This window comes from Tachypleus tridentatus, chromosome 7 (assembly GCF_004210375.1).
Source record: "Tachypleus tridentatus isolate NWPU-2018 chromosome 7, ASM421037v1, whole genome shotgun sequence".
Taxonomy (NCBI): domain Eukaryota; kingdom Metazoa; phylum Arthropoda; class Merostomata; order Xiphosura; family Limulidae; genus Tachypleus; species Tachypleus tridentatus.
The window spans coordinates 90,926,543-90,950,846 of NC_134831.1; the positions used below are offsets into that span (position 1 = coordinate 90,926,543).

Genomic DNA, 24,304 nt, shown 5'->3' on the forward strand with positions numbered 1-24,304 from the left:
ACTGGCAGTACAAGTTGTGTCAAATATTTGGAGTTAGATTGATTTTTAATTTGTTTTTTAAGAAATCACGATGTTAACTTTTATATTGTTTGCTTTTATGGGAGTTTATGAAATAGCCTTTTTTTTTTTTTTTTTCCTGAAGTACTTATATACTTATCTACTTGTTGGTTCTGGTTTTTATTTCGTAGCCAATGATGGTATTCTCTCCATGACTATGTCTCGCTGTTACTGTTAGTAATAACACAATAGCTATCCAGTTAAAGTAAATTACTAAAAATAAAAAAAATACAGTTTGCAGGGATAAAAGGTAGTTTAGTATTTGTGTTAAATGCTCTACATTTCAGTAAGTATGTTGCCTAAGCTAGCCTAAATTATTAAAGTACAGACATGGTAGATAAAACAAATAGCTTATCACATCTTTAGAACAAAGGCCAGGAATCGATATTCACATAAGCTTCACGGTATTGTGATAAACAGGATACTAAAGTCTCGTGATCTTTCAAATGGATTAAAAAGCTGCCGTCACAGTCTATAGTTAGACTCGGGAATGTTGAAGAAATGAAAAGGACAGATCTTTATTTTTACTCATTCATGTCAACAAGAGTTAATAACTACTTTTTAGTCTGCTAGATTGTTTATAGTTTTAGTTACTGATGCTTAGATGAAAGTAAGATACACTAATAGCTAAGTTATGAACAGTATGTGTGCTGTGTTGAATAATTTTAGGCTGTAGTGTATTAAATTATAAAACAACACTCGTTAATGATAGGAAAAACAGGGTTATCATTATGTTCTGATCAAATGAAAATACCCATAACAATTGGAGATGAAAGTTAACCCAGTAATAAATGAGGTTAATTCATATACCATTCTGACTAGGGACTAAAATAACATATAATGATTAGAATGTATTGATATATTAGCTATTGGTATATTTAGCTATTTATAGGTGAGGAGTTTAAGATTTGAGGTTTTGAAAATCTGATGGCTCAGTTTCAAAAATATTGGTCTTAAAAGCATTAACCCTAGGAAGATATTCTGTAAGGACAGGCTGCTTCTAATCTCTTCCAAATTGCTGTACAGAGTTTTTTTGGATCATTGCAAAAAGTAGTTTTATTATATGAAATGAAATTTTTTACAGTGATACACAACATGAATACAGACAGTTTTCATTGAAAGAAATAGAACATAGTCTAATCTGCTTTCAGGTCTGTCAATAACTTGAAGGGATGCCTGTGTACAGAAATATGAAGTCTGGAGGAAAGAAAAAATATAAAATCTGGAATGGAATTTTAGCAGTATATAGTTTTGTTGGTAAGTAACATTTGTGTTTGGAAATTTAACAAATATTTTGATGTTTGTAGGTTTAATGGATGCCCTTGTTCATTATAAAAATTGCTGAAATTTATTGGACTTTGATGTCAAGTACATGAATTTGAACCAAAGATGCCCTTTGTTATTTTTGTTCTTGCTTCGATTGAACCCTTAGGTGTTTGAGGTTTATTTGTAAGTTGGTATTGGTTAATGTATTAAAACAATAAGTTATGTTCTGAAGGTTAAGAAATCTATTCTCACTCACTCTTTGCTTTACTAGGCCAATGTTTATAAGAACTTGTCATGAGTTTGAACTTATTTGTTCTTTAATCATATTAAATATAAAACTTACTTAGGTGTTATTAAGTTGTTAAGAGGTATGCTTTCACCTTTATACATGGGTGGCAGGTTTATTAGTAATTTCCTCTAAATCTAAATATGTAAATAAATGAAATAGCTGTAAATCTACTTGTTTGGTTCTTTATTATTCTTGTGTGTATGCCAGGTGTTGGACAGTTTTAAATGGTACCCTGAGCTTCCCAGTTCAACAGTATTGAGATGATCTGATATTGTCTGGTTGGATCATCCAGTGCTTATGTACTCTGTCTGTTTACATTTCAATGGGATGTAAATTGAGGATTGTGACAAATAAACAATTCTTTGAAGGTACCTTTATTTAGTATTACTAAGTGGATCTGTAAACATCTTTCTGTTTAATATTATTCGGTAAACATCGTTAGTTATGACCTCTCTTTGTTGTGTAATAAGAAATCTGTTGGAGTGTTTACATGTAACGGTTTTAAAAACAGATCAAATATCAGATATCTGAACATTTCTTTTATTTTTAGTAGAAAGAGATTAGGGAGAGAAAGGTAAGATGTGACCTTCATGAAGTGTAGAAAATTATTAAAATTGTTTGGAGATTTCATATGAAAAAGGCCTTCATTTTTGTAAACAATTATGTTTTGTAGATCTAACAGTTCTTACTCTGTAGTTTTATTGCTAATCATTTTCTATTCATCTCTTCCTTACTGTGTTTACTAACATCTGTTTTTATATACTACATACAGCTAAAAATATTGTGGACTTTTTATTTTTAACTTAATTTGAATGATTTCTAAATTATTTCTTTCCCCAGTCTGTTTACCAGGTTCCATATGTTGGCAACAACCTCCATTTATTATTGATGTTTTGCAAGACCACAAAAGTGATATTTCATCTGGTATAGATAGACTAGGATCAACTACATTGAAAACTGATGTAATGTTAGATAAATCAAACAGTCATACTTGTGAAAACCTAAAGATAGATGAAGCATGCTTGACGATCCAGTCAACAGTTAGTAATCCGCTAACTCTTTGGACCCAAAGCTCAGAATGTGAAGGGGTAAGTACAAGGACTTCTATAGCAGGTATTATCAACAATGTGACAGAGCTTCTATATAATTCTTTAACACAGATTTCTTAGTGTAAACATAAGTTGCAGGTCTTTAACATTTCATCTAAAATTGTAAGAAATGTTTTTTAACCAATTGGTAAACTTAAGCAGAATGAGGCGAGCTGAAACTATGTAATTGTTCATTTATTTCTCCAAGAATTTACAAAAGTTAGTGATTTCAACTGTAACTGGATTATATTTTTAACTTTGCTTGTTAGAGTATGGAATTCAGTGCAAGAAGAACCTAGTTAAAAGTTGAACATAATTCAGGATGTTGACTTCATTTACACTATTTTTTTTTTTCCTTCTTTCACGTATTTCTAATTGATTTTTGTTTTTGAAAATTTGAATATATATATATTTAATTCTGTTGAACAAATTAATACTGTGTAAAAAGGACTTCGATAAAATTCAAGATCTCTTGAAACCCAAAATATACATTTGTAAATGTTTGACATGATTTATGGGGTAAATTTTTAATTCTTGTTATAGTTTTTGATGTTACACCAAAATTTTGACTGACCATTTTCATGACTTTTGTGAATTTAATAACATATTTATTTAACATTATAATAATATTATCCTTCCCTCAAAAATCCAAGTACTACATATCTATTACTGGTCATGAAGAAGAAAGGTATTGTTTGATCAGAACAGTACTACATATCTATTACTGGTCATGAAGAAGAAAGGTATTGTTTGATCAGAACAGTACTACATGTCTATTACGGGTCATGAAGAAGAAAGGTATTGTTTGATCAGAACAGTACTACATATCTATTACGGGTCATGAAGAAGAAAGGTATTGTTTGATCAGAACAGTACTACATATCTATTACGGGTCATGAAGAAGAAAGGTATTGTTTGATCAGAACAGTACTACATATCTATTACGGGTCAGGAGGAAGAAAGGTATTGATTGATCAGAACAGTACTACATGTCTATTACGGGTCAGGAGGAAGAAAGGTATTGTTTGATCAGAACAGTACTACATGTCTATTACGGGTCAGGAGGAATAAAAGTATTGTTTGATCAGAACAGTACTACATATCTATTACGGGTCAGGAGGAAGAAAGGTATTGTTTGATCAGAACAGTACTACATGTCTATTACGGGTCAGGAGGAAGAAAGGTATTGTTTGATCAGAACAGTACTACATGTCTATTACGGGTCAGGAGGAAGAAAGGTATTGTTTGATCAGAACAGTACGACATATCTATTACGGGTCAGGAGGAAGAAAGGTATTGTTTGATCAGAACAGATCCACAACAAATTGTAAACAACACACATCTGTTTTATTAATCAGGATGGAAGATATTTTTTAGTCACATCAGTATAGCATATCAATGTGTTGGAAGCCATAGACAACAACATACAGTCAAGATAGAAAGTGTTATTGCCTAGAGAAAATGCTAATCAAAATTTTTTAATGTTAGGAAAATTTCTTGAATGGAGCTCAAACTTCGGGATCCTGATGCTCTTGGGTCAATACTTTAAGTCTGTTTGATAACCTATGTGATGAGGTACATTAAACCTCATTAATTTTCGTAAAGTAGGCCTAAGATCAACTTAGCACTTTCCCTGAAACCTGCTCATATTATTTATGTTGAAATTTTGACTGTATGACTTCTTTTAATTAGTTTATTGTGTTATGTAGTTTTCTGTGTCATCCTTGTTTTTGTATAATATTTGTAATGCACCACTCTAATCAGTTTAAGAAATTTTTATTTGAGTATTATGTAAATTTTTAAGTCTTTTAGAAGTTGAAAAGGGTATTTTCTTATCAGTTTTAACTTTAATTCATCAAGACTGTCATGTTAGTTGTATAGTACCATTATATTCTTACTAATGGTCATTTTTGTTGTTCTTATTTGGGATTTCAAATTTGTTAAGTTTGTTTTGCTTGTTTGTTTTTTTTTCATTTTTTCAGTGCCCTGTTTTATTCCAAACAAACATTACTTCTGGGGGAAATGTAACTTTGAAAGTTAATAGTTCTACAGAAACTAATGTGACACTCACAAGAATGCCTGCAGAAGATGTATTTTGCAGGTATATAAATATATTACTTTAACTATTACAGTAGCAGAATACATGTAGTCAGTCAGGATTACCATTTTTGATCTTACTAAAAGTACCATGTGTGGGTAAAACTAGGAAAATATATATTGGTTTTCAACTTTGTTTAGAATATTTATGTATATGTGTTTGAAGAAGGTTAATCCTAAAATTTCCAACTTATTTCTATGCTGTTTTTTCTGATAGGGTTCATATATTGTATTTTTTGGATGTTGGTGTTTTTCATGACATAGTGTGTTACAAAGGTTTATGCAATAGTCTCTGTGCTAATAAGAAATATATTGTAATTTTTATTAATGAAAACTTTCAGTGCTCATAAAACACTTTTATTACTGTAGTATTTCACTACTGATAAACAGTTTTATAACTGTCGTGTTTCACTACTGATAAACACAGTTTTATAACTGTAGTATTTCACTACTGATAAACACAGTTTTATAACTGTAGTATTTCACTACTGATAAACACAGTTTTATTACTGTAGTATTTCAGTACTGATGAACACAGTTTTATAACTGTAGTATTTCACTACTGATAAACACAGTTTTATTACTGTAGTATTTCACTACTGATAAACACAGTTTTATTACTGTAGTATTTCACTACTGATAAACACAGTTTTATTACTGTAGTATTTCACTACTGATAAACACAGTTTTATTACTGTAGTATTTCACTACTGATAAACACAGTTTTATTACTGTAGTATTTCACTACTGATAAACACGGTTTTATTACTGTAGTATGTTACTACCGATAAACACGGTTTTATTACTGCAGTATTTCACTACTGATAAACACAGTTTTATTACTGCAGTATTTCACTACTGATACACAGTTTTATTACTGCAGTATTTCACTACTGATAAACACAGTTTTATTACTGCAGTATTTCACTACTGATAAACAGTTTTATTACTGCAGTATTTCACTACTGATAAACACAGTTTTATTACTGCAGTATTTCACTACTGATAAACACAGTTTTATTACTGTAGCATCTTACTACTGATAAACACAGTTTTATTACTGCAGTATTTCACTACTGATAAACACAGTTTTATTACTGCAGTATTTCAGTACTGATAAACACAGTTTTATTACTGCAGTATTTCACTACTGATAAACACGGTTTTATTACTGCAGTATTTCACTACTGATAAACACAGTTTTATTACTGTAGTATTTCACTACTGATAAACACAGTTTTATTACTGTAGTATTTCACTACTGATAAACACAGTTTTATTACTGTAGTATTTCACTACTGATAAACACAGTTTTATTACTGTAGTATTTCACTACTGATAAACACAGTTTTATTACTGTAGTATTTCACTACTGATAAACACAGTTTTATTACTGCAGTATTTCATTACTGATAAACAGTTTTATTACTGTAGTATTTCACTACTGATAAACACAGTTTTGTTACTGTAGTATTTCACTACTGATAAACACAGTTTTATTACTGTAGTATTTCACTACTGATAAACACAGTTTTATTACTGTAGTATTTCACTACTGATAAACACAGTTTTATTACTGTAGTATTTCACTACTGATAAACACTTTTATTACTGTAGTATTTCACTACTGATAAACACAGTTTTATTACTGTAGTATTTCACTACTGATAAACACAGTTTTATTACTGTAGTATTTCACTACTGATAAACACAGTTTTATTACTGTAGTATTTCACTACTGATAAACACAGTTTTATTACTGTAGTATTTCACTACTGATAAACACAGTTTTATTACTGTAGTATTTCACTACTGATAAACACAGTTTTATTACTGTCGTATTTCACTACTGATAAACACTGGTTTTATTACTGTAGTATTTCACTACTGATAAACACTGTTTTATTACTGTAGTATTTCACTATTGATAAACACTGTTTTATTACTGTAGTATTTCACTACTGATAAACACTGTTTTATTACTGTAGTATTTCACTACTGATAAACACTGTTTTATTACTGTAGTATTTCACTACTGATAAACACTGTTTTATTACTGTAGTATTTCACTACTGATAAACACTGTTTTATTACTGTAGTATTTCACTACTGATAAACACTGTTTTATTACTGTAGTATTTCACTACTGATAAACACTGTTTTATTACTGTAGTATTTCACTACTGATAAACACTGTTTTATTACTGTAGTATTTCACTACTGATAAACACAGTTTTATTACTGTAGTATTTCACTACTGATAAACACAGTTTTATTACTGTAGTATTTACTACTGATAAACACAGTTTTATTACTGTAGTATTTCACTACTGATAAACTCAGTTTTATTACTGTAGTATTTCACTACTGATAAACCTGGTTTTATTACTGTAGTATTTCACTACTGATAAACACAGTTTTATTACTGTAGTATTTCACTACTGATAAACACTGTTTTATTACTGTAGTATTTCACTATTGATAAACACTGTTTTATTACTGTAGTATTTCACTACTGATAAACACTGTTTTATTACTGTAGTATTTCACTACTGATAAACACTGTTTTATTACTGTAGTATTTCACTACTGATAAACACTGTTTTATTACTGTAGTATTTCACTACTGATAAACACTGTTTTATTACTGCAGTATTTCACTACTGATAAACACTGTTTTATTACTGCAGTATTTCACTACTGATAAACACTGTTTTATTACTGCAGTATTTCACTACTGATAAACACTGTTTTATTACTGCAGTATTTCACTACTGATAAACACTGTTTTATTACTGCAGTATTTCACTACTGATAAACACTGTTTTATTACTGCAGTATTTCACTACTGATAAACACGGTTTTATTACTGCAGTATTTCACTACTGATAAACACGGTTTTATTACTGCAGTATTTCACTACTGATAAACACAGTTTTATTACTGTAGTATTTCACTACTGATAAACACAGTTTTATTACTGCAGTATTTCACTACTGATAAACACAGTTTTATTACTGCAGTATTTCACTACTGATAAACACAGTTTTATTACTGCGGTATTTCACTACTGATAAACACAGTTTTATTACTGCAGTATTTCACTACTGATAAACACAGTTTTATTACTGCAGTATTTCACTACTGATAAACACAGTTTTATTACTGCAGTATTTCACTACTGATAAACACAGTTTTATTACTGCAGTATTTCACTTCTGATAAACAGTTTTATTACTGCAGTATTTCACTACTGATAAACACAGGTTTTATTACTGCAGTATTTCATTACTGATAAACAGTTTTATTACTGCAGTATTTCACTACTGATAAACACGGTTTTATTACTGTAGTATGTAACTACTGATAAACACGGTTTTATTACTGCAGTATTTCACTACTGATAAACACGGTTTTATTACTGTAGTATTTCACTACTGATAAACACAGTTTTATTACTGTAGTATTTCACTACTGATAAACACAGTTTTATTACTGCAGTATTTCACTACTGATAAACACTGTTTTATTACTGTAGTATTTCACTACTGATAAACACAGTTTTATTACTGTAGTATTTCACTACTGATAAACACGGTTTTATTACTGTAGTATTTCACTACTGATAAACACGGTTTTATTACTGTAGTATTTCACTACTGATAAACACGGTTTTATTACTGTAGTATTTCACTACTGATAAACACAGTTTTATTACTGTAGTATTTCACTACTGATAAACACAGTTTTATTACTGTAGTATTTCACTACTGATAAACACAGTTTTATTACTGTAGTATTTCACTACTGATAAACACAGTTTTATTACTGTAGTATTTCACTACTGATAAACACAGTTTTATTACTGTAGTATTTCACTACTGATAAACACAGTTTTATTACTGTAGTATTTCACTACTGATAAACACTATTTTATTACTGTATTATTTCACTACTGATAAACACTGTTTTATTACTGTAGTATTTCACTACTGATAAACACAGTTTTATTACTGCAGTATTTCACTACTGATAAACACAGTTTTATTACTGTAGTATTTCACTACTGATAAACACTGGTTTTATTACTGCAGTATTTCACTACTGATAAACACGGTTTTATTACTGTAGTATTTCACTACTGATAAACACAGTTTTATTACTGTAGTATTTCACTACTGATAAACACAGTTTTATTACTGTAGTATTTCACTACTGATAAACACAGTTTTATTACTGTAGTATTTCACTACTGATAAACACAGTTTTATTACCGTAGTATTTCAGTACTGATAAACACAGTTTTATTATTGTAGTTTTGCAGTTAGAAATAGAAGTTATGAAAAGTGTTGTGTTTTGAGAAATTACGTTGTGTTTATAATAAGATGTCAAAGTTATGTAGTAATTGTTATGGTTTGTGTATATTTTTGTAGCCAGCTTTACAGCTTTGGAGAATTTGGAAATTATTTAATGGAAGTCGGAGAAGACAAACGAAACAATAAAAGATGTTCAATTATAATTACCAAAGAACCTGTCAACATCTATATCCGTAAGTTGACTTCCCATATTGTTATGGAAACTGAAGTTTATTACCATCTTGTGTCACATCATGAAGTGATGCTATGTACATCTGTTTTAAGTGTCGTAGTTGAAATGCTTCATTTCTAAAAGTTAATGTCCATCGAGATGTCAACATTACTGTTGTTATCATCAAATAAACTTGGAATCACTCTTAAAAATAGAAATGAAATTATAACTAGCTAAACAACAAACGTACAAAGAATTTCTACATGAATAATGAAAGATTCTATGAAATATATTAACTACTTACATATATTCTTATATAACTAGTGTTTGTAAGGTGGCTGTGTTTCAATTAAGTAAAACCTATAAGAGTTTATGTAAGCCCCTGAAACAAGAATGTCTCGTGGTTTTACTAAACTATGTCCATTTTTTTTGTTTGTTGTACTTGAAAGTTTTTGAGGTAATTGAAATTAGATAGGATTTTGTATTTGATGTTTGAGGTCACAATAATATTATATTATATTTTATATGAATATAAAGAAGAAAATGAAAAGTATATAAATTTATTAAAGCAAGCTATTGTTTTCATTGGACAATTTAAAAACCTGTATACACATGTAAGGTAAGTAAAAATAAATAACCTGTATACACATGTAGGATAAGTAATAATAAATAACCTGTATACACACGTAGGGTAAGTAATAATAACCTGTATACACACGTAGGGTAAGTAATAATAAATAACCTGTATACACATGTAGGGTAAGTAATAATAAATAACCTGTATACACACGTAGGGTAAGTAATAATAAATAACCTGTATACACATGTAGGGTAAGTAATAATAAATAACCTGTATACACACGTAGGGTAAGTAGTAATAAACAACACATATATGCACATAGGGTAAGTAGTAATAAACAACACGTATAGGCATGTAGGGTAAGTAATAATAAATAACACGTAAACGCACGTAGGGTAAGTAATAACAAATAACGTATACGCACGTAGGGTAAGTAATAATAAATAACGTGCACTCGTGTAGGGTAAGTAATAATAAATAACGTGCACTCATGTTGGGTAAGTAATAATAAATAACATGTACACTCATGTAGGGTAAGCAATAATAAATAACATGTACACTCATGTAGGGTAAGTAATAATAGAGATGTACACTCATGTAGGGTAAGTAATAATAAATGACATGTACACTCATGTAGGGTAAGTAATAATAAATGACATGTACACTCATGTAGGGTAAGTAATAATAAATAACATGTACACTCATGTAGGGTAAGTAATAATAAATGACATGTACACTCATGTAGGGTAAGTAATAATAAATGACATGTACACTCATGTAGGGTAAGTAATAATAAATGACATGTACACTCATGTAGGGTAAGTAATAATAAATAACATGTACAATCATGTAGGGTAAGTAGTAATAAATAACATGTACAATCATGTAGGGTAAGTAGTAATAAATAACATGTACACTCATGTAGGGTAAGTAATAATAACCTGTATGTACATGTAGGGTAAGTAATGATAACCTGTATACACATGTAGGGTAAGTAATAATAAATAACATGTACACTCATGTAGGGTAAGTAATAATAAATAACCTGTGTGCACTCATGTAGGGTAAGTAATAATAAATAACCTGTATGTACATATAGGGTAAGTAATAATAAATAACCTGTGTGCACATTAACTTTTGGTTTGTTTTTTGTTCACTTCTTTAGCTATCCTAGTAGCAATAGTTGTCTACTTGTCACTAGCAGTTTTCTGGTGTATAGGCAAGTTTCTTTACAGGTAAGGCCAGAGAAGTTGTTGTTTTTCTTATTTTAAGTGTCTTTGTGATTTAAAAATGTAAACATTTATTGAGAGCCCAAAATGTGTAACAAGTGTTACAGTGTTTCTGTTTTTATGTTTAACTTGAGATTTCAAAATTCACCATTCTTTGTTGTTGTTATTTTTTGTTGAGCACTATAAACAACAGTGGTAAATATTTGATAAAACACAAAACTAAACTATTTATAGCTTGTACAAGAGAACTTTTTCTACAAATATAATCTATATGATTTCTTATTCCAATTTATGGTTTATATAACTTTTGTTTATGAATAAAGAAACTTAAGCTAGATATTAATAATTGAAAAATGAAATCCTCTTCATTTTCAATGATAGGCTTTTTTAATATCTGCTTGTGGTAATGAGTACCAACAGTAAAACTAGCATCGAAAACTTCAGTTTAAACTTTCCTAAAATTACGTCTGTGCAAAAACACATAGAGATCAAAAGAACAAGAAACAGCTCTTAAGAGATTGTTTAGGTAGATTATTCATATGAAACTTAATTAAATTGACCGCAACTGCCTGTTGTAGGAACATGATTGTAGAGATGGTGTTTTGAAAGACTTTCATCTTTTGTCTTCTGAAAACAAAAGGTGAGTGTTTTGAAATGTGTTATCTATGCTCCTGTTTTTACAACAGGTATTTAATCTTTAATAAAGTTTTCATCGAGAGAAAGAGAGATAATTAGAGGAATTTTATTTATCAAAATACTTTTGACTGAAAGTCAATTAAAACTTGTATCATTGTAATCAGAAGATCATTTTTTTATCATAAGCTAATTTATGATTTTAAAACAGATTATGTGTTGTATTTGTTTATTCTTATTTCAGTAATTGTTCATGTAACGTAGTGTACTTTCCTGCATTTTGACCTCATAGTTTTGTTTGCCCTCAACTTCAAGGTTATAACAAGATTTTAAGTGTTTCCTCAGTATATAAATTTGCCCAGTTTTAAGGGTTAGTGCTACCTTGGAGAGAAACACACTTCCTCATGAGAAAATATTTTTTGTCATGTAGAAACAACAGTTTGAAATCAACTTGTTAAAATTGACAATGAATTTGACAGGTGTTTATAAAATATGGCTGCTAAAGTTTGAAGTCAGATTTGAAACTGGGCTTCATGATTGTATGGTACCTTATGTAACATCATTTTGTTAAAGCTCGGAGAACACTTCTGATGTATGATGAAATGTTTGTTAGTTACATCCTGTTAATCTAATATGTATTCTTATTCCTCAGACACCAGGTATTCCAGCGACTGTTTAGGAATGAAACACAGGAAATTGTATGTATCTATGTAATTTTTGTTTTGGTTAAGCTAGTAATGTATTTAGATCCATTACACATTAGTGCAGTGAGATTTTCATTCTTTTCATATTATTCTGATAATGTTTGATTGCAGTAGAACAGTAGTATCTACTAAGTAAAATCTGCTTTACATTAAAGTTTTCAAATGGACAGTAACATCTGCCAATGAAAATCTGTTTCACATTAGAGTTTTTGCTAATGTGAATTTAAATGTGTGACAGACAATTCTAATTAATGTTTTAAGTTTTTACGTCTCAAATAGACTAAATTATGCTCACGTGGTTGTGAGGGAAACACTTTTTGTAATACATGGCTTCTATAAGGAAAAGCTCGTAGTTAAGGTACAAGTTTACTGTAAGGAAAAGCTCATAGTTAAGGTACAAGTTTACTGTAAGGAAAAGCTCATAGTTAAGGTACAAGTTTACTGTAAGGAAAAGCTCGTAGTTAAGGTACAAGTTTACTGTAAGGAAAAGCTCGTAGTTAAGGTACAAGTTTACTGTAAGGAAAAGCTCTTAGTTAAGGTACAAGTTTACTGTAAGGAAAAGCTTGTAGTTAAAGTATAAGTTATAAGTTTACTGTAAGGAAAGGTCCATGGAAAAATATAAGTAAACAGTTGTTCTTCCATAATATCTCTGTACCTGTGGTTTGTGGATACATAATAAGTTTAGTTTATTTTCTGAAGGGGAAAGTAGACTTACTGTCAATGAACAGATTTGTGTAATTGGAACTCTCTGGCACGTGTGCACACCCACACCCACACACACACACACACACACAGTAACACCAGCTGGAACAACATACACAGAGGCATCTTACACCAGATGGAGCAACATACACTGACACTACATAGAGGCATCTTACACCAGATGGAGCAACATACACTGACACTACATAGAGGCATCTTACACCAGATGGAGCAACATACACTGACACTACATAGAGGCATTTTACACCAGATGGAGCAACATACACTGACACTACACAGAGGCATCTTACACCAGATGGAGCAACATACACTGACACTACACAGAGGCATCTTACACCAGATGGAGCAACATACACTGACACTACACAGAGGCATCTTACACCAGATGGAGCAACATACACTGACACTACACAGAGGCATCTTACACCAGATGGAGCAACATACACTGACACTACATAGAGGCATCTTACACCAGATGGAGCAACATACACTGACACTACATAGAGGCATCTTACACCAGATGGAGCAACATACACTGACACTACACAGAGGCATCTTACACCAGATGGAGCAACATACACTGACACTACATAGAGGCATCTTACACCAGATGGAGCAACATACACTGACACTACACAGGGCATCTTACACCAGATGGACAACATACACTGACACTACACAGAGGCATCTTACACCAGATGGAGCAACATACACTGACACTACATAGAGGCATCTTACACCAGATGGAGCAACATACACTGACACTCATGCAGGGGCATCTTACACCAGATGGAGCAACATACACTGACACTACACAGAGGCATCTTACACCAGATGGAGCAACATACACTGACACTACATAGAGGCATCTTACACCAGATGGAGCAACATACACTGACACTACATAGAGGCATCTTACACCAGATGGAGCAACATACACTGACACTACACAGAGGCATCTTACACCAGATGGAGCAACATACACTGACACTACACAGAGGCATCTTACACCAGATGGAGCAACATACACTGACACTACATAGAGGCATCTTACACCAGATGGACAACATACACTGACACTACATAGAGGCATCTTACACCAGATGGAGCAACATACACTGACACTACATAGGGGCATTTTACACCAGATGGAGCAACATACACTGACACTACACAGGGCATCTTACACCAGATGGAGCAACATACACTGACACTACACAGGGCATCTTACACCAGATGGAGCAACATACACTGACACTACACAGGGGCATCTTACACCAGATGGACAACATACACTGACACTACACAGGGCATCTTACACCAGATGGAGCAACATACACTGACACTACATAGGGCATCTTACACCAGATGGACAACATACACTGACACTACATAGGGCATCTTACACCAGATGGACAACATACACTGACACTACACAGGGCATCTTACACCAGATGGAGCAACATACACTGACACTACATAGGGGCATCTTACACAGATGGAGCAACATACACTGACACTACACAGAGGCATCTTACACCAGATGGAGCAACATACACTGACACTACACAGAGGCATCTTACACCAGATGGAGCAACATACACTGACACTACATAGAGGCATCTTACACCAGATGGAGCAACATACACTGACACTACACAGAGGCATCTTACACCAGATGGAGCAACATACACTGACACTACACAGAGGCATCTTACACCAGATGGAGCAACATACACTGACACTACATAGAGGCATCTTACACCAGATGGAGCAACATACACTGACACTACATAGAGGCATCTTACACCAGATGGAGCAACATACACAAGCATGATACTGAAATGAAAATGAAAGAGTTTGTATTTCTGTTTGAACTACATTTAGTTGAGTCTGTTGTTTGAGATGTATATATTCAAACGTATATGCTCAAGTGTTTCAAACGTTCAAGATATTTTCAGATTGGAACACAGCCTTACTTTTAGTTTGCCATTACCTTTAATTATATAAAGATGTATTTTTGTACTTCAACTTTCGAAATTTAGTAGATGCTTTTAACGAGGGTTGAGTCCAGTTGTTACAGTTGTAAAATCATAAATCAGTGCATGTCATTTGTATGGTGTGTGATTTTAGAAATGTTGTTTAAACCTTTAGATAGTTTGTGGTAAAGTATATTGTGGTCAGTGTGAGGATGTTTTTCTTGATTGAAGGACAGTTATGGAGAAAGAGAGGACACTCAGCTGTTGTCACCTCCCCAGAAGCAGAGGCTTCGTTCTCTTGACACTGTAAGAGGGTAGGTACTTTGAGGGTAGGTATTTCTGTCTTTCTGCTAAGAACAGTAAGTTGTTTCTTCTGTATATAAAATGTGTTTGTGGCATGAATATTATTTTAGTAGAAAAATGAAAGTTTGCTTGTAATTTTGTGTTCCATAAACTTTCTATGTGCTTTCAGCTGGTTGGATAAAACCTTGATGTTTATAAATGTAATGATAATTTCTTTTTTTTTTAACTTAATCTAAATTTTCTTTGTAATTACATAAATGGTTAAAATGTTAAACTTATGTTGTAGGTCAGTACGTTAAATATGGTGAAAAATAAATTAATTTTGTAGAGGTCAGTATGTTAAATATGGTCAAAACCAACTTTTTTGTACTAATTTTATTGGTTTAATATCAGTTAAGCATGAGGCAGACTGTAAGTTATGCTATTCTAACAAAAATGCACTGAAAACGTTTTTTGATTTGTATTTTCAAAAGTAAATAGGTCTGCTCTAAGTTTACCAGTTGTATGATTTGTTTTTTTGTACAGCAGGGAAACTGGTGGATGAAGTAGAGGTAACCAGATGCAATAATTATTTAAATTTACAGCCATCAAAAATTTAAAAATGTCATTGCCATACATCTCAAGAAACAACTAAAACATTCACCTTTATTGTAGGTTTTATTGTCTTCCTGCATTCTTGTAAGACTTTCATATAGTCTTACTTTATAAAACTTTAAATTTGATCACTTGTAAATTCTCTAAGAATGATAGATATTTATCTGTAGTGGTGCTAAAGCGTGATCACAGCTAACAGTTCTTGAAAAGCGTAGAATTTTAACATATTGATTTCAAAACTTTAATGACATAAAATTTAACAATTGTCTTTTTCTGTTGTGGAAATGTATTTCAAGAGCTAAGTGTCTCAGCAAGTGTGTGTGCGTGTTTACCAATGTAAGTTTGTGTTTGGTAATAAGAATCTGTTTGAAGACGAATATTACACAGTGTGTGAGTTTTGTGTTTATTGTTTGTTCTGTTACAGAGTGGCTATTGTAATAATGATTTTTTGTCAACTACAAGGGAGGTAGATATTACTTCTTTCACCATGCTCGTTGGAACGGCCTTACGGTAGCTGATGTTGTGTTCCCATGGTTAGTTCTTTATTAGTTTAACAACTAAATATCTCTCTCATTCTCCTCTTCTTTTGATTTTCTTTTTTTAGCATTGCATTAATGGTGATGATCTTTGTAAATTATGGGGCAGGCCAGTACTGGTGTTTTGACCATACTCCGTGGAATGGGCTTCACTTGGCAGACCTTGCCTTTGCATGGTTTGTGTTACAATGTATATATTGGTGTTGGAGATTTGTTTTTGTTTTCAGAATCAGTTTTAATATGCAATCGTAACGTGTTGGTATTATTTTAAGGTTGAAATACCCACAAGTACAGAATAATCTTAAGTGAGAGGGTTATAAAAGATGACATTGTTTTTTGTCCGTGACTCATAAAGAGAAAAAGCACTAAGAAATTGGGAATTCACGTCTAATGTAATTTTAAAGTAGAAAATATTTAATATCAGAAGTTAACTTTGAAAGGAAACATTCACAAACTAACAGAATCTAAAGTGTTAGTTGTAACTCTTTAAAATTGAAATTTATTTTATAAAACTTAACTTAAAGCACATTATAAATATCTAAGTTTTGTACTTTCCAAGAAAATGTAATGGTGTAGGACTACATTTTTATTATTGCAAATTGACTGAAAATGTCATCTTTGTAGTTCCATTATTCACAGCAACCTCTATGAAAACCAAAGTCCAGAGCTTGATACAGTTTTTTGATTGGCTTAGAGAAGTGAAGGTTTATTTGAGACAATTTACATGTATGCACTTGTACAATTAGACAAGTATATAGTCATTGGTATAAACTTTATTTTTGTTACTAGTATGAGTACATGAATCACAGAGCAATATTTACAAACAGAAAACTCTGTTGGTGTTTTTCTCATTCTACAAAACATTTTTATGTAGATGCTCAGTCTTTTACAACAGAGTACCACTGTTGTATTTATGACCAGTGTATTTTTATTGATTGTACATTGTAACTAATCAGTATTTATGTCCTTTCTATTCATTTGTGTTAAAGAGTTTACGGATTTAGTGCCCAGTGAAACATTTCTAAGAACTAGCTGTTTAAACACTTTAAAAAGACTGCAAATCAAATAATTTAGAAATGTCAAGTAAGAATATGAAGAGGTGGACCTGTTGAGTCTTGTAGTGAGTAGCCTTGCTAATTTGAAATGTTTACACACAGCAATGTGTAGTTTACACTAAACTGTAGTTCTGTTATTACGAGCTAAGTTTATTCAACATTTATTTATAAAGAGAAGTTAGTATGCTATTTTGAATATATTTTGTGTAAAACGTCATTAAATTACAAACAACATATTTTAGTGTTGTATTGGTTGATTAGTTAGTATTTGATCCTTTCTTGAAGGTGACATATATAGTATGTGCTATTTAAAATTTAAGAAAATTAACTAATTGACTTGACTTAAGTGGCAGAAAATGAAATTCAGTCAACGCATTTTTACCGTAAGTGTGCATGTCTTCATCAGTTATAAATATTCTCAAAATAGCTGTCAATAAAATCCTGAATCATTAAGTTTTATGAAAGGAGGCCAAAGGCCACCTGTTTTAACCATTTATACAGTAGTGTGTTTTCTGTCAGTCAGTCAGTAAACACTAAGATAATGTCCCATAAGTGATACTTAGCATTGCAGTTTCTACTGTTGTGATGCCAGTTAAATGTGTGCATCCCCATGAATCGTGAGAAAAATTATAGACACTGTAGGCTACATTACAATATGACATATGAACCTGAAATCAAGATATTCATTACTCATAATTTTGTTTTTATTTACTCTTTGAACAGAATGCAATTGCGGGACCTGTAGAGTTAACATCTTTGTTAACCTAAAGATTACCTAGGAAGGTTGAAATGTTGCCCTTTGTTTTATTAGTAAAAGTTTTGATACCTATACCAGCCATCTTAAGATACATAATTAATATAATATTATTGGCTTACTTTGTTACAGTATATTATTGCATGTAATGAAATATAAATTTATTTTATAGTGTAAATATTTATATATTTTTTAGCATCAAGAGAAATACTTTGAGATTGCTTTGTTTTTTGCATAATAAAGTTTTATTTTCAATAATTTCCTATACAGATTCTCTGCTTGTTTATTTGTTGACATATTAGTGTAAGTTTTCTATTGGTTAGGTTTATGTGGATAATGGGAACATCCTTGGCTTTAACTATGAGGTCCTTGCTACGAAAGTCTGTCCCAAGAAGACGAATTTTCAGGAATATCTTGAAACGTTCCTGTACTCTGTTTGCTCTTGGAATTATTTTGAACACTTATGGTGGAAGTGAGTTTTTGAAGTGATTAGTTAATCCTGGTTATTATTTTATACAAGAGAATACAACTGAGTTTAAGTTGTAATTTAATCATAAGTTTATATAAATTGATAAAGATTTGTTGCTAGTAGCATTGCTAAAGATTTCATAATGTGACTGCGAGTTACACCTGAAGGCATGTAAGGCTAAAACTAGGTTTCGATATCCATGTTTTACACAGCACAGATAGACCATTGTGTAGCTTTGTGTTTAATAACAACAAAACAAACAAGGATAAGAATATATTTTTTAAGTTTCTATGAACAATAATATTTCTTGAAGATAATATTTGACATTTATTAGCCATCATTGTGTGTATGGCACGATGAATGATTGATTAATGCAGACAGTTTAACTGATGTCCTGAACCTCAGTAACTACTACGCTGTATTTTACCTGAATAAGATGAGAATGTTGTTTTAAGGTATGCTCTTTTATTCAGTTAATGATTTTTTACATTTTAAACCTGTGAATAAATTTAAACACTAAACTACACTTAAAAGTTAAGAGCAGGTTGTTTAACTAGGGTTAAATTTACTAAACATAAGAACAGTATTTTTACAGAGCTATATGCAACTTATTTTAGTTACATTTACTAAACATAAGAACAGTATTTTTACAGAACTATATGCAACTTATTTTTAATTCTTATTGATACAGGTACATTGCTTTCATTAAAAGTTAATATTAAGTAAGATGTAAACATTGTACAACTGAAGAAGTGAAAGTTGTCTACATTAAACTTATAAAGAGGAGATGTAATAATACCCTGTTTTCTGGTTTTATTTCAGAAAATAATCTAGAGAAACTCAGAATTCCTGGTGTCTTGCAGAGATTTGGAATTTGTTACTTTGTTGTGGCCTCCATTCACCTAATTTTTGCTAAGCCTAATGATACTCATCAGGTAAGAAGTAATTAAATTTAAATTTCTAAAGAAGTGAATCTGTGTTTTATGGTTGTAACCTAAAATATTATAACTGATGAAATACAAATGTGAAGTTAAGAATGTATCTACTAGTGTTTCTACTTAATCTATTTTATAAACAAAACTTCCTCAACAGTATGAAAGGAAAATGACTAATATCACAGAGAATAGATAAGTTATGAACTGGAAACAACTGTAAAACTGACCAGGATTGTAATACGTGGACATAAAAGTCTTGGTTTGAAAACTTACAATTATTTTTTTAAACAATGATAACTTAATACACAATTCTAGACATAAGACAGTTTCCAGTCTCAAATAAAACACCAATAACTTGTATTTTATTGTACATTTTAGATTAGAAACTGTCTTTATTTTTAGAATTGTGTATTAAATAATCATTGTTTAAAATAATTGTGAGTTTTTTAAACATTACACGAGTGACAAGGAATGTTTAAACAAGTCTCAGTTGTTGCTTTACAAAAGGATTTAGATCATTTGGTGATTTGGCCAAATGAGTAACAGATGGTTTTTAATTATAATAAGTGTAAAATACTGCATGTGGGTTATCATAGCTTGAATTATAACTTATATTTAAAGAATTTTAACAGTGTTATGGAAGATAAAGATTTTTGAGGTTCAGATGGACCAGTCTTTGAAGCCATCCAAACTGTGTGTTTTTACCACTAAAAAAACATATAAGATTTTAGATTGTACTTGCAAAAATATTAAATATAAGTCTGAAGAGGTTATAATATTTTTGGTTGACCTAAATTTGGAATACAGTGTTCAATCATGGACTCCTTATTGTAAGAAGGGCATAGAATTGTTGGAAAGATTTCATAGGAAGGTTACCAGAATGGTTTCTAGGATAAAAGTAAACAAATATGAATTTTGTCATGATAGGTGTTATCAGCTAAGACAGTTTTATTTTTTCTAACAGAGTGGCAGCTAACAATTCTACTGCATATAGCAAATCAAAGTCCATATGCACCAACAAGTCCATTATGGTCCTTTAATTTAAGTTATGCTAGAATGGTGACTAAAAGCAAAATGTTAAATGAAAGGTTTAAAGAGCAGGTTATATTTAGGTTTTATTTAAGATTGTTTTAAAAATTTTAATAACAGCACTATCCATTAACCGTCTTATGAATGTATTCTAGATTCTAGATTGAGCACAATATACCACTAAAATGTGTATGTTTACATCGTGAAATAAAGTACATTCAGTAGTGATTAGTTCATGTTTTTAATACATTCAATATGTTTCTATTTCATAGTTGAATATGTTGATACTAAAATAAAACTAAAGAAAGCAATTATCTAAGTGTCATTCTTCTGATAGTGTAATATTTTTTCGATACTTTAATGCAGCATGAGAAGTGGGCTCCTGTTCGAGATATCTTCTTGTATTGGGGGGAATGGTTATCGATGTTTGTCATTCTGGTGATTCATATTCTTTTGACCTTTCTGCTTGCAGTACCAGGATGTCCGAGGCAAGTTTTTATTTCCTTGACTCTCAGTGAATATGTATTTGTGCTTACATCCATAGATAAACAGAGTTTAATCATAATTAATATAGTAACTGCTGTTTATATTTGTCTACTTAGATAAATGTAGAGTTTTAATTATAATTATTGCATATATTACTACTTTTCTTAGTAATGTATTATTTTGAATACTGGTTCTATAGAAATACATAAAATAATCCACACAATGTTACTTATGACATAAAATCTAAATCTTATTTAAAGTTACACCAGTGAGTTGTTGTGTAAATTTGATGGATTTGAATATTACATATTAACACTGTGTTATGTTGTAGAGGTTACCTTGGACCTGGTGGTTTACATAGTGGTGGTGAGTACTTTAATTGTACTGGAGGGGCAGCAGGTTATATTGATAGAATTGTCCTGGGTGAGTCCCATATGTATCAGCATCCAACTGCAAAGGTATGTTATAAATCATCTGTTATGTACATGTAGGATTTGTGTATGTTGTGGTTCTTAGGGAGTTCTGTGTACCCCGTGTCATTCTATATATGTACTGTATGTCGAGTGCAGATATAGTCGTGCACTGTACGTCCAGTGTAGTTATAGTCGTGCACCGTATGTCCAGTGTAGTTATAGTCGTGCACCGTAAGTCCAGTGTAGTTATAGTCGTGCACCGTAAGTCCAGTGTAGTTATAGTCGTGCACCCGTATGTCCAGTGTAGTTATAGTCGTGCACCGTAAGTCCAGTGTAGTTATAGTCGTGCACCGTATGTCCAGTGTAGTTATAGTCGTGCACCGTATGTCCAGTGTAGTTATAGTCGTGCACCGTATGTCCAGTGTAGTTATAGTCGTGCACCGTATGTCCAGTGTAGTTATAGTCGTGCACCGTATGTCCAGTGTAGTTATAGTCGTGCACCGTATGTCCAGTGTAGTTATAGTCGTGCACCGTATGTCCAGTGTAGTTATAGTCGTGCACCGTATGTCCAGTGTAGTTATAGTCGTGCAACCATATGTCCAGTGTAGTTATAGTCGTGCGCACCGTATGTCCAGTGTAGTTATAGTCGTTCACCGTATGTCCAGTGTAGTTATAGTCGTGCACCGTATGTCCAGTGTAGTTATAGTCGTGCACCGTAAGTCCAGTGTAGTTATAGTCGTGCACCGTATGTCCAGTGTAACTGTCATCATGTGCTGCATGTCCAATGTCACTGGAGATGTGTTACCATATGTCCAGTGTTCTTGTAGAGGTTTACTTAGTTTGGCAGTACTGAACTTTTTGTAAAGGTATTATGTATACAGTGTCTTTTTGAAGGTAGTATATAATTTGTGTTTTATAGGGATTTACTCTATGTGATACAGTTCCTCTCTTTACAGTATATTTGGGAAACTACTCTGTGCATTGTGTGTTTATAAATAAGTTTTTGTTGAGTATTTTTGAAGAGGTGTATTGTGTTAAGTGCTTAGCATGTTTTGAGATATATTTAAGTTTTTCTTTAAAATGTATTTAATGTGTTTATTAGAAAGTGTTTCTTTAGTTATTTCCTGTTCAAATTGTAACCTACTTGTTTGTTTGGTTATATTTAATGTTATCTATCTGGTCAACCTTCCAACTCAACTTGTAATATCTGTGTTAATTCTTCTACTTGTTTGTTTGGTTATATTATATGTTATCCATCTGGTCAACCTTCCAACTCAACTTGTAATATCTGTGTTAATTCTTCTACTTGTTTGTTTGGTTATATTTAATGTTATCTATCTGGCCAACCTTCCAACTCAACTTGTAATATCTGTGTTAATTCTTCTACTTGTTTGTTTGGTTATATTTAATGTTATCTATCTGGTCAACCTTCCAACTCAACTTGTAATATCTGTGTTAATTCTTCTACTTGTTTGTTTGGTTATATTTAATGTTATCTATCTGGTCAACCTTCCAACTCAGCTTGTAATATCTGTGTTAATTCTTCTACTTGTTTGTTTGGTTATATTTAATGTTATCTATCTGGCCAACCTTCCAACTCAACTTGTAATATCTGTGTTAATTCTTCTACTTGTTTGTTTGGTTATATTTAATGTTATCTATCTCGTCAACCTTCCAACTCAGCTTGTAATATCTGTGTTAATTCTTCTACTTGTTTGTTTGGTTATATTTAATGTTATCTATCTCGTCAACCTTCCAACTCAGCTTGTAATCTCTGTGTTAATTCTTCTACTTGTTTGTTTGGCTATATTTAATAGCTCATCTATCTGACTGACCTTCCATATGATCCTGAAGGAATCCTAGGTTTCTTGACATCCATTTTTTTGGTCTTCCTTGGTTTACAAGTAAGTTCTTGATTGTGAAAAGTAACAGGATATTTATTATCATACTTTTTCTCTACCAATACCTTATTCAGGTTTTCATGTTTAATGTTGAAAACAGTACAGGTCTAACCTACCACAACATAGATCAGTCAGTTAGTAGAGTTGGGTAAGAAAAGCACTGATACAGAAACACATTTTATCTAACACTATTTACTGTAAATTTGTTTTAAGACTAATGTTATTTTCTTTGTGTTAAGTTACATGTATCATGATGTTTATTTGTGGGATTCACAGCAGTCAGTTAATGCCTGACTATATTTTACTGAACAACTTACTTTATAAGTAAAAATATTGGAAGTTCAACATATTTCATGCTTGATTTTATTAAACCAAATTTATGTTCTGTATGTGAAGGTGTGTGTACTAATGTAAAGAAATTCTTTTATTGTGTTTGATGAGATGTTCAATAACACTGCTGACCAAAATCTTAAAGTCAATGAACATAAAGAAAAAATACGCATTTTGCATTGTTGGACTCAACCACTTATTTGAGTAGAGCTTGAAAGATGAAAATAAGAAAAGGGAAAATAAAAATAAAAAACTTTTTAGCATTTAATAGGGAAAATGTGAACACTAGGAAATTAGCCTAAATACTAAGTGGTTAAAAGTTTAAGA

General features: G+C 31.5%; 1 protein-coding gene across 8 annotated transcripts; it reads left to right on the forward strand.

The window, feature by feature from the left end:
- On the forward strand, nucleotides 1–23,719 carry LOC143256179 (heparan-alpha-glucosaminide N-acetyltransferase-like). 8 transcript variants are annotated; one of them, XM_076513047.1, is made up of 14 exons: nucleotides 1–32; nucleotides 1,209–1,314; nucleotides 2,453–2,700; nucleotides 4,683–4,801; nucleotides 9,231–9,346; nucleotides 11,070–11,139; nucleotides 12,419–12,464; nucleotides 15,404–15,486; nucleotides 16,674–16,781; nucleotides 18,738–18,886; nucleotides 19,706–19,818; nucleotides 21,214–21,335; nucleotides 21,665–21,791; nucleotides 23,564–23,719. In XM_076513047.1, the coding sequence occupies exons 2-14, from the start codon at nucleotides 1,230–1,232 to the stop codon at nucleotides 23,660–23,662; spliced, it is 1,485 nt and encodes a 494-aa protein (XP_076369162.1). In that variant the 5' UTR covers nucleotides 1–32; nucleotides 1,209–1,229; the 3' UTR covers nucleotides 23,663–23,719. The 8 variants fall into 8 exon arrangements, with proteins under 8 accessions (XP_076369162.1, XP_076369157.1, XP_076369161.1 ...); XM_076513042.1 differs by lacking the exon at nucleotides 1–32 and adding an exon at nucleotides 158–307; XM_076513046.1 differs by lacking the exon at nucleotides 1–32 and adding an exon at nucleotides 178–343.
- Nucleotides 23,720–24,304: the final 585 nt, after the last annotated feature.